This window comes from Salvelinus namaycush, chromosome 12, assembly GCF_016432855.1.
Source record: "Salvelinus namaycush isolate Seneca chromosome 12, SaNama_1.0, whole genome shotgun sequence".
NCBI lineage: Eukaryota > Metazoa > Chordata > Actinopteri > Salmoniformes > Salmonidae > Salvelinus > Salvelinus namaycush.
In genome coordinates, this window is record NC_052318.1 from 51,698,064 (window position 1) to 51,709,656 (window position 11,593).

Genomic DNA, 11,593 nt, shown 5'->3' on the forward strand with positions numbered 1-11,593 from the left:
AATACTCTGAGTGAAGATGCTTTTCATGAAAGTGGAAGTCCAAATAACTACTTACCCTATTTCCGATGTCAGGTTTGGGATGCTGTCAATCATTCCATGTGAATGTTACTGAGAGTCACCCCGCCTATCTCATCGCAGACTGAGATAACGAGCAGAAAGTCCTACCGAGCATAAAACATTTAAGAAAGGCCCACCTCAAAACATCAACAGGAAAACACACGGTCTCTAGTTGTAATCTCTTTATTCACTTTCGGGATTTTGCACAAACCAAAAAAAACGAATGAAATACACAAAAAAAGTTGTACAGAACTGATTCTGTTGCATACCGTACACACAATAAGTGTCCGAGTGAATAACCAGCCATTAAAAACCAACCTAGAATCCCCTTTTGTTCATAGCAAAAAGATCCTATACTAGAGAAGAAAAAAAAACATATTCACAACTTCTATTCAAAAATGACAGTATATACAGTGATTCATCATACCTCCCTATCATTGAAGGCAGTTAACACAGAGAACTTGTTCCTAGAGTGAAGGAAGTGCTTGAGTCATTCAGTGAGTTAAAACAAAACAGTCTCTCTGTCAGAAAGACGGAAACGTATCATTTAGTGGCATCGTAAGTGTCGAATACTCCTAGATGGTTTCCCGGACCCAGATTAAGCCTACTCCGAGTCCTCAACTAAAAAAACCTTGCTTCATGAACAACCTCCATTCAAAGTGCTTTTTAGTCTAGGGCTAGGCTTAAGGTTTCTACAAGCTTCACTCTGTCGATCGACATGCATGCATGTGCAAGGAATGAGTCTGTTTTTAAATGGGGCAGTGCGCACTTTTGTCCACATCGTCGTTGCGTTCCACCCAGAGAGGAAGTCCGCCTTGTTTAATGTACATCCACTAGGGCGGCAGGAATTCGTCCCTCCATGTTCAACAATAGGTACAGAAACTCAGTACTAGTGGGAAGGCTATAGAAAAGGTAGCCGACAGTACTGGCTGGAAGAATGCTTAACTGGCTGGAAGAATGCTAAACATTGATAAGGTCATAAGAGAGGAGAGACAGATTCCATTCAGAAAGACAGACACAGAGTATAAAACCAACTGGGGATTTGCCCATACTGATATGATTTAAACCCTTTACTACAGTTATTACATAGGTATAAGGGCAACTTAGGGTAAACAGTTACCAGCCTTACAACTATCAAAGGCCAAAAGGTCAGCCAATCATATCTGACAGGTAAAAACAACTGACAGCAGAAAGGGAAAGTTCCCTGGACACCAATGGAGATTCTCCATTTATTTCGTTTTTTAGTCCGGAATTAGGCTTCATCTGTATCCGGGAAACCACCCCTAAATGTATGTCCACTGCTTTGACCGATATGTATGAATGTGCCCTCATGTTTAAAAAACATGTCAAAAAGTGTCCATCCAGCATCATTGTGTTAATGAATCATTACTGTGACTAATAGTGTAATAAATGTGACATTTCTGTGGAGGGGTTGGGCATTGTCTCATATCCTGCTGCCAATATCTTTGAGCATGATAACCTGTATGAAACATGTTCTCTAATCGTTTGGCACACACACACACACACACACTAGTTCAACTCTTATCAGGCTACAATACATAATTAAAAAAACAACTGATTTGTAAATATCAAAATCTGCATGGGGACGATTCTAATTTCAAAGTAATGCGGTTCCCTAATGTCTTTTGAGCTGTAGTAAATTCAACTCGGTAATTATTATACATAAATAGTGAGGCTGCAGGACAAGACTAGTTAACATTATGACATAATAAATCAAAAATACGAAGTTATAATACATGCATGAACTGTTGAACAAACTATTGAAGATGAAACTGGAAATAGATGTAGGATAATGTCATGTTGTTGCGAGCCCCTATCAAAGAGGTTTGTCTCCATGGTTACAGGAAAAAATAATAAACATGGCTAAACGCTCCAGGCTCTCAGGCACCCGAATAGAAACGAGTTATTATGAATGTAAGCGTTTTCCAGAGTATCCTGTTGATTTGTCACGAAGATATATGATACCATATAAGGAAGCTCATGTGACTTGAAAGTATTACCCAACATTGTCATGATTGTTATGAAATTTCAACTGCAGATGTGTAAAAAAAATAATAGTCAAGTATAGATGTCAATAAATTCTTAGCTTTTTCAGAAACACACACAACAACACACTATACACAACTATATATACAGGCATACAATGTGCATCCATTATTACGTGGGGCAATTGGAGGCTGGTCGTCCATGGCCCGCTATTTCTTTGAAAGTCCATACCTCCCGATAGTAGTGACATCAGGAGCAGACATTTTGATCATTGTATCGTTGTAGATGGTGTAAAATATTTCATGATAAGGAGTTTTGAAAAGGAGGATTAGTCCGTCAGTCAGGCAGTCCATCCGCAGCCCTAATGCAGTGCAGTGCAATGCATTCTGGGGGCTTCAGGATGATGTCCCTCAGTTCTGGTGATGCTTCAGGTGGGCGTAGCGTGTGTGCGTGCGTGTGTGTGTTTAGTTTTGGTGGCGCTTCATGTGTAGGGCCAGGTGATCTGAACGGGAGAAACAACGACTGCAGGCCACACACTTGAAGGGCTTGGCTCCCGTGTGTTTACGGTAATGTCGCGTCAGCTCGTCAGAGCGGGCGAAACGCCAGTCACAGCCCTCCCAGCTGCAACGGTATGGTTTCTCTCCTGAAACAGAGAGAGAGAGAGAAGACATAAATACACTGTCTGTCCTATGACTATGGGTATGTCAAAACTGGTGAAGCCTGTGCGGCTGTTAAGACAGGGATGTGTGACACTTTCTAATGTGACAGAGAGAGAGAGCAGAATATCCTGTACAGTTGTTTTGAGAAAGAGATGAGTTATAGACTATTCTTCATTTCACTATTTTCATTTATTTCACAACTGTGTTGGCAGTGATGTCTTCAACAGGGTGTGGTAAACATACTGCCAAACACACTGTTCACACACACACCAGTGGGCATGTTAAAGCAGGTACATCCCCTACCAACATCTGGCTATTCACTCAGAGAGTATTATATGGGTTCAGCGTAAACTCATGTTGAATGGATACTAAATGTAAGCTTTGATAAGATTTTGATGTTGACACACAGGAAAAAATTTCCCCAGGGGGGACAGAAAGAGAAAGAGCCTGAAAGGACCCAAAACTGTTGCCCTAGAGTTATGAATATCTTCCTAAATAAAACTCCAAAGCAATAAATGGATGGATAGATCGATAGAGCAAGATCAACTTAATAAAAACACATTTTCTATTGACTACTTTAGGGGCCTTTTAAGTGACAAATAACGTAACGATTTCATCCCCCCTTGTGACAGGGAATAGAAGCTTGTTTTGCGCTACAAGGGAGGGGCAATTGAATGCAAGCTTTACACCGAAAAAATGAAGGTAAAATTAAAATTGTTGAAACATTTCTAGCCTGTCTGTCTATGGGTAACAGGGTTGATGTTTTAAGCTCGACCCGTTCAGTTTTCCACAACAAAACACCAGAAAATGACCCAAAAGGGAAGAGCCAGCTCACCTGCTTTTACACTGTGATTTTACTATTTTAGATGTTCAATGTTTCTTTTGAAGCAAATATTTGAAAAGGTGTAGTTTCACCATATTAAAAACAGTTCAGTTCACTTAACAGGGTGGACCTTAAAACAAGGGACAGACATTACATGTGATTAGATGGAATCACTACGAAATAAATAATCATCTTCAGAAATGACTTTGTTAAAAGCAACAAAATAACTAGGGCTTTACAAGGATGGTGGACACTTAAAATGCAATATCATTGCACAATTTCTACTTAAAATGTCAAATCATTTCTGTGGAACGATCCAAAAGCCAATAAGATTAAATGGTTTTGCCGTATCGTGTCAATAAATCGACCGTTCTTACTTTTGAAAAAGTATGCTCACACCCTTATTTACTTGAATTCGTTCCTTAGCCGCGTGTGCGTTCATGAGTGTGTATGTTGAACACCATTCGGTCACCCTGTTAAACTGTGTATTTTTAATTGATTTTTAATTGAACCTTTATTTAACTAGGCAAGTCAGTTAAGAACAAATTCTTATTTACAATGACGGCCTACCCCGGCCAAACCCTAACCTAGACGACGCTGGGCCAATTGTGCGCCGCCCTCTGGTTTCACATGTGAGGAGAATAACACTATTTCACCCCCAAATGTTAATTTGCAATTCCACATGTGAGATTTATATTTTCAAATGTACATTTTTTTCACATATGAACTTGCAATTCCACATGTGAAAGTGAGATTTTCCCGTGTGGAGTTTTAAATGTGAAACTCCAAATGTAATTTTCACATGTTCATGCTTTTCAAATGTGAACTTGCAATTTCTCCTGTGAGGTGAAAACATGCTCTTCTCCTGTGAGGTGAAAACATGCTCTTCTCCTGTGAGGTGAAAACATGCTCTTCTCCTGTGAGGTGAAAACATGCTCTTCTCCTGTGAGGTGAAAACATGCTCTTCTCCTGTGAGGTGAAAACATGCTCTTCTCCTGTGAGGTGAAAACATGCTCTTCTCCTGTGAGGTGAAAACATGCTCTTCTCCTGTGAGGTGAAAACATGCTCTTCTCCTGTGAGGTGAAAACATGCTCTTCTCCTCACATGCGAACAGGTGGTTTTAACATAATTACTGTTGAAAATATAGTTTCAACTTAAGCTCAAGTTGCAAAAACAGCCATTTCAACTACACATTTCACATGTTTTTGTTGTCGTAAGGGAGGACGCCATGAGTACTGATTAGATAGAGAGTATTACTCATTAAAAACAGCTAATTGACAATCACTACTGAAGCAGGGGCCCAGAGGGTCATGGGGGCATTGGGTGAGAGGGGTCAGGGGTGGAGGGTAAGGTATGTGTGCGTTTTGGGGAGTTCAGGCTGTTATTAGTATCTTTCAGCGGTGCAGGCAGGTGTATTTGAGTTCAGTCTAGCTCTGCTCTCAACTCTGGGTCGAAAGCATCACCTCTCCCTCCTTGCCATTATTATGGCATTGGTAAACAATATAATGAGATAGCCCTGCACATACAGGCCCACAGATCAAACATGTTGCCTGCTTCCCAAATCGCACACTATTCCCTATTTAGTGAGGTACTTTTAAAAAGGGCCCATAGGGCTTTGGTCAAAAGTAGTGCACTATATAGGGAATAGGGTGCCATTAGGGATCAAATCAGACAACATCTGCATCTCAAAACAAGCTAACAGAGGGTCCGGTGCAATTGGTTGTTCTCCAAAACACAGGTTAGGGCTGTGATACTGTGAATGTCGCTGAGGCCTAGATAAGGGAGCTGTTTAACTGACAGCATCACAATAATACACTTCAGCTATTTGGTCAGGTGGCAGTTGTGCAACGGTTGAGTTTTTTATCAGCCTAACATTGCCACATATTGCACGTACGTAGAACACATACGCGCACGCACACACAAGCACACTTTTCTCTCCCGAAGAGCCATTGTCTGTTTTATGATGGTGCCTACACGGTTTTACTGAAAGACAGCAAACAGTCCCAGCTCTCTGTGAAGCCCATAAACCATCCACGGGACATCCTTTGTGAGCCTCGCAGCTTTATAAACTGTTTCTGTTTGTTAAGAGGGCAGGGGGCCTCATCAGCAAGATACAGTGCATTTGGAAAGTATTCAGGCCCCTTGACTTTTTCCACATTTTGTTACGTTACAGCCTTATTCTAAAATGGAGGAAATAAAACATTTTCCTCATCAATCTACGCACAATACCCCATAATGATGAAGCAAAAACAGGTTTAATTCAAATGTATATATATAAAAAATATATATATATTCCATTTACATAAGTATTCAGTCCCTTTACTCAGTACTTTGTTGAAGCACCTTTGGCAGCGATTACAGCCTCGAGTCTTCTTGACGCTATAAGCTTGGCACCCCTGTATTTGGGGAGTTTCTCCCATTATTCTCTGTAGATCCTCTCAAGCCCCGTCAGGTTGGAGGGAGAGCATCTCTGCACAGCTATTTTCAGGTCTCTCCAGAGATGTTCAATTGGCCACCGGCCCAAGCTCCCAACTGCCAGGCCACCAACCCTCCAAAAAAAGACTCCTCTCCCTTCATTCCCCACCCCCAACCCACTATCCTCCAATGCACCAATAACCAACAAAATGATCAAAAGAGAAAAACTAAGGAAAAGAAACAGGAAAAAACAAACAAATCAAAAACAAAAGACATCAAGGAGAGCAAAAATCAAAACAGTAAGGACAACTGTATACGTTTGACTGCATGTGTGGCACTATTTAGATGTGTGTGTGTGTGTGTGTGTGTCCGTGTGTGTGTTTGAATAGGAGCGTATGTGTACGCATGTGTACACGCGTACAAGCACCTGCGCGGCATCAGCCTCAGGCAAACAGGCACCGGATGTAACAGCGTTGCCCCTCAGTGTCATTCAAACTTACTTTTTGTTTTGTTTATTTTGACTTTATTTTTTACTTTTATCTTTGACCGTCTGGCCACTCTACCACAAAGGCCTGATTGGTGGAGTACTGCAGAGATGGTTGTCCTTCTGAAAGGTTCTTCCATCTCCACAGAGGAACTCTGGAGCTCTGTCAGAGTGACCATCGGGTTCTTGGTCACCTCCCTGACCAAGGCCCTTCTCCCCCGATTGCTCAGCTCTAGGAAAAGTCTTGGTGGTTCCAAACTTCTTCCACTGAAGAATGATGGAGGCCAGTGTGTTCTTGGGGACCTTCGATGCTGCAGACATTTTTTGTACCCTTCCCCAGATCTGTGCCTCGACACAATCCTGTCTCTGAGCTCTACGGACAATTCCTTCGACCTCACGGCTTGGTTTTTGCTCTGGCATGCACTGTCAACTGTGGGACCTTATATAGACAGGTGTGTGCCTTCCAAATCATGTCCAATCAATTGTTGTTGTTTTTTTATACATTTGCAAAAATGTCATTATGGGGTATTGTGTGTAGATTGATGAGGAACATGTTTTATTTCCTCCATTTTAGAATAAGGCTGTAACGTAACACAATGTAGAGAAAGGAAAGGGGTCTGAATACTTTCCCAATGCGCTGTAGTACTGTAGGCTACTCGGCTCCGACACACCAATACCATTTGCTTGCCAAGAATACTTACACCTCTGAATATGATTTGCAAACTGAGAGCGCACTGATTTTGCATGTAGAATCGGGTGAAAAATGGGTCTTTCCACTTGATTTCAATCACTTTTTGACCTCACCCCTACTGATTTGAACAAAACTTTTTATACATATTTGCCCGTACTAAAAGTGGTCAGAAAGTAACTTTTTGGACTTGAATGCCAAAACGTTTAGGAGTTAGAGGTCCTCAAAGTTGACCCATGTCTTCATGACTGGAAAATATAAACGGTTGAGTTTGATACCATTTAAAAATGGTATCACAAAACAGGGGTGTCAAACTATTTTATAATTTCTTTAAAAAAATGCCAGAGTCGGGTTCGAATCAAGCCCACTGCCCTTTTGACTCACGGAGATACGTCTACTTTTGATGCATTCATTCCACGTGGTTCCAGGGTTAAAACAGAAACAGCTCAAAGGTTAACAGTTTTATTCCCGAGTGCTTAAGGTTCGGGCTATGGTTTGGGGAAGGCCTACAACAAAACGATAAAAAAACGACGTGCCTGAGTATCGTCAGTATTCATAGCGTTCTTAGTGCTTGCTAGAGCATCGGGAACTTCCTTTGCTCAGTGGTCTAAGCAGCGCGCTCTGCCTCTCATCCCCACGAGTGCTGGGAGATCTAGTGACCAGCCTGAGCCTAAATTAGGCCCACGAGTTAATTAAATTTATTTCAATGTTTTCAAGACGTAAAAAGAATAGTCTAATAATTTACACATCAAAGAAAAGGGTCAGCTCAACAAAATAGTTTTTGTACAGGCGCAAATGCATAAACATCTTGACAGCTTTACAAAATCAAATATTAACACAACACAATACAGGCTTACAATCCACACCAAAGACCCGAACTATATCGACAAATCTCCCATAGCCTAACTATAAAACGTGGGTCAGCATCCACACTGGAGGAAAGTTTATCATACTACAGTAGGCCTACACCTGTCAATCAACTGATGGCCCAAATCTGCTCATCAACTCAGCCACGGAAACACATTATTATGGGTTTTCACACCTTTCATTGTGTGACAATGGACAGGCTAACGGGAGACCTACAGAATGTTCCCTATTGGAATAGAATCCGATAACAAGGGGCCTATTGCAACCATCGATGGCACTAGATTATCATCAGTTGATCTCTCCTGAAACAGACAACGTGTGCATCTCAATGGGCTGCAATCTGAGGCTGGTATCTCTAATGAACTTATCCTCTGCAGCAGGGTTAACTCTGGGTCTTCCTTTCCTGTGGCAGTCCTCATGAGAGCCAGTTTCATCATAGCGCTTGATGGTTTTTGCGACTGCACTTGAAGAAACTTTCTTTCACTATTCCTGATTGGCTGACCTTCATGTCTTAAAGTAATGATGGACTGTCGTTTCTCTTTGCTTATTTGAGCTGTTCTCTCCATAATATGGACTTGGTTTTTTACCAAACAGGGCTATTTTCTGTATACCACCCCTACCTTGTCACAACACAACTGATTGGCTCAAACGCTTTAAGAAGGAAAGAAAGTCCACACATTAACTTTAAACCAGGCACACCTGTTAATTGAAATGCATTCTAGGTGACGACCTCACGAAGCTGGTTGAGAGAATTCCAAGAGTGTGCAAAGGGTGGCTACTTTGAAGAATCTCAAATATAAAATATATTTTGATTTGTTTAACTGATTTTTGGTTACTACATGATTCCATATGTGTTCTTTTATAGTTTTGATGTGTTCACTATTATTCCACAATGTTGAAAATAGTACAAATAAAGAAAAACCCTGGAATGAGTAGGTGTGTCCAAACTTTTGACTGGTACTGTAGACATTATGGGCCGTATATGAATAGAAAAGGTGTGTACAGCAGTAGTTATATAGGATAGGCCTTGACTAGAATACAGTAGATACTTATGAAGTGGGTAAATGCAGCAGGAAATATCTCAGAGACAAAAGAGACATCTGTACATGGTGAACAGCCAGGTATGCCTCAGTCACACACACACACACAATAGGCCATATTTGAAAAGAAAATATTTACAAAAGAAGAGGCCATATGGTTAAGTATCTAGTATCTAGACTTAGTAGTTCCCAAGACATGTGAGTGACATGGAGCCGTATGTATCAGGAGACTCAGAGAGGGAGTGCTGATTTAGGATAGACCTGCCATACAGCCCCAGGTCTATCATTGACTGGTTGGATGACTGAGAGTGAAATCAGATTGTAGGCTACTCAGAGCTTGGATACGTTCCATCATGGCATCCAACAGGTTATTTTCCCCAGATTCTACTGTATCTTCATTCTGTTCTGTCGCTCATCCTCTGAATGAATAATCCCTAAAATTGTCAGCCTTTAGGTGTCCATTTACAGAAGTGACTACATCAAAACTGCTTCTCTCTTTTCCTTATCCCAGCTCCCCTCCCCTCTTTTCTCCCTCCTCCCTGCTCCTCCCCTCTTTTCTCTGAATAGGGAGTGAAAAGCAGGAGGAACAGGTTTTGGCCCAGTCCACCACAACTGTGTTTTCTCCCTCCCTCCATTCCTCTCTGTTTCTCTGTGCTGGGGGAAACCTGGTATGGCTTGTATGGGCATGCATTAGCACAATAAGAAAACATCTGTTAAGAAAGTCTCTCTCTCTCTCTTTCTCCCATCTGTCTCTCTTCTTTCCTCCGTCCATAGTGCCTCCATGTTTTTGCTTTGGTCTCAAGCCTTCGACATAACCAATATAGTCTCATTATGGCCTCCTTATTCAGTACTGTACACGTGCGTGTGTCTGTGTCTGTCTTTCTATTGGTGTAAGTGTACAGAGGAAGTTACTCTTTCTTACCTGTGTGTGTCCTTTGGTGTGCTTTCAAATGAGAGCTCTTTGTGTAAACCTTGGTGCAGCCTACAAGGGAAAAGAGATGTATCACTGCACTGACAATGGAGCAGTATTCAACATTGACCTCTACGGTATTTAATTTCACCATGTCTCGGTAAGCAAACTAACAGAATCATGAAACTCATCTCCTGTATCTGTGACCATACACGGTTTAGTCTTTAGCACATTAGCTAAAGACTAAGGGCACTTTGGGAGCATTTATTCATTCATTCATTCATCCAGTATCCCCCTTTCCTTTCCATCCATCCAGTATCAGGGGGCTCACCTGGGAAGTCACAGAAGTGGATCCGTCTCTTCTCCAGCTCTGGGTTGTTCCGTCGGTTGTACCTGGGTCCCGTCAGCACCCCCTGTCCGTGGGCCATGAGCATGGAGTGGTGGGACATCTGGGTGACCTTCAATCCCAGCCTCGTGGAGGCCTGGTAGGGGGGAGGAGGGGTGAGCAGCTCTGCCTGGTTCTCAGGACTACCCGGCTGGGAGTTGGGGGGTGAGGGAGGTAGGCTGTGGGGCTGGGACTGGGGCGATGCGGTGGTGTGGTGGTGGTAGAAATGCTCCGGCATCGCAAACGACGAGTCACCACCGCCGTGACCCACCGTCATCAAGGAGACGCTGTTCAGGTTTATCATGGTTCTACCGTTGCTGGCTCCGCCGGTCCCTGGTTGGCTGCTGTGGGAGAGGGTCATTGTGAGGTCAGCTCCACTGACAGGAACAGGCATCTGGTAGACCTGTGGTTTCTGGGGGCCAATGTACAGCTCTGTGTGTGTGTCTGAAACTGGGTGGCCACCGGCGGCCATGTCGGGTTTGATAAACATGGTGTTGACGGTCTGGGGCATGCTGAAGACAGACGTGAAGTCAGGCAAGGTCTGGATGGTCTGTATGGAGCAGGGCACTGGCACATCCACACCCGGCTCTGTCTTGATGTGTTGGAGGAGGTGATTTTGGTGGGCCTGGTGCTGCTGCTGGTTAGGCTTGTTGGGCCGGTACAGGCCAGTGCGGAGGTGGGTGGTGTTGGGGAGGATGAGGTTGATGTTGACGCTGTACGGGGCCGTGTTGGGCTTCTCCTCTGAGAAGTACTCGTCCACCAACGAGGCGCTCTCCCTGCGGTTCTTCTTGTCTGTGGGGGCCATGGAGGGAGGGATGAGGAGGCTGCCTGGGGGCTGGGAGAGGTATTTCTCCATCTCCAACCGGATCTAGAGAGAGAGAGAAGGAAGAGAGAGTGAGCCGTGTTTCAATACAGAGCCAACGTTGAAAAGGTAGGCACTCGCGCATCTAGGATGAGTCTCTTGTTGGGGTACGAATGCACTTTTTCATTAAATTTCTTTAAAAACCCTCTCAGCTAAACCTGTAGTTGCTTTTTATTGATTCTGTCACTGTGTGGGATTGTGTTGGTATAAAAGGTGGAAGTGACATGGCACAGGTACATAAGCTAGAGGGGGATGGAGGAGGTATCTGTCTCTAACGTTTCTCAGTCTGTCTGGGTGTGTGTCAGTTAGAGAGAGACGCCAGGAGAACTGGTGGTACCAGGACTCGCTTCCTCCCAGCATCCAACCTCTCTCCCTTCCTTCCTCCCCCTTTCATTC

At 43.2% G+C, this 11,593-nt stretch overlaps 1 protein-coding gene across 1 annotated transcript; it reads right to left on the reverse strand.

Moving 5' to 3' along the window:
• Positions 1-224: 224 nt before the first annotated feature.
• On the reverse strand, positions 225-11,198 carry LOC120056686 (Krueppel-like factor 5). The gene is made up of 3 exons (XM_039004893.1): positions 10,282-11,198; positions 9,963-10,022; positions 225-2,707 (listed from the first exon to the last, which is right to left on the reverse strand). Exons 1-3 carry the CDS (start codon positions 11,189-11,191, stop codon positions 2,529-2,531), a joined length of 1,149 nt encoding a protein of 382 aa, XP_038860821.1. The 5' UTR covers positions 11,192-11,198; the 3' UTR covers positions 225-2,528.
• Positions 11,199-11,593: the final 395 nt, after the last annotated feature.

Excerpts from the sequence above, each read along its gene's own strand:
- LOC120056686 (XM_039004893.1), bottom strand. The coding sequence starts at position 11,191 with ATGGAGAAATACCTCTCCCAGCCCCCAGGCAGCCTCCTCATCCCTCCC. Across the intron at positions 10,023-10,281 it reads CCACTTCTGTGACTTCCCAG|GCTGCACCAAGGTTTACACA; the intron begins GTGAGCCCCCTG and ends TTTCCCTTGTAG. Across the intron at positions 2,708-9,962 it reads ACACCAAAGGACACACACAG|GAGAGAAACCATACCGTTGC; the intron begins GTAAGAAAGAGT and ends TCTCTGTTTCAG.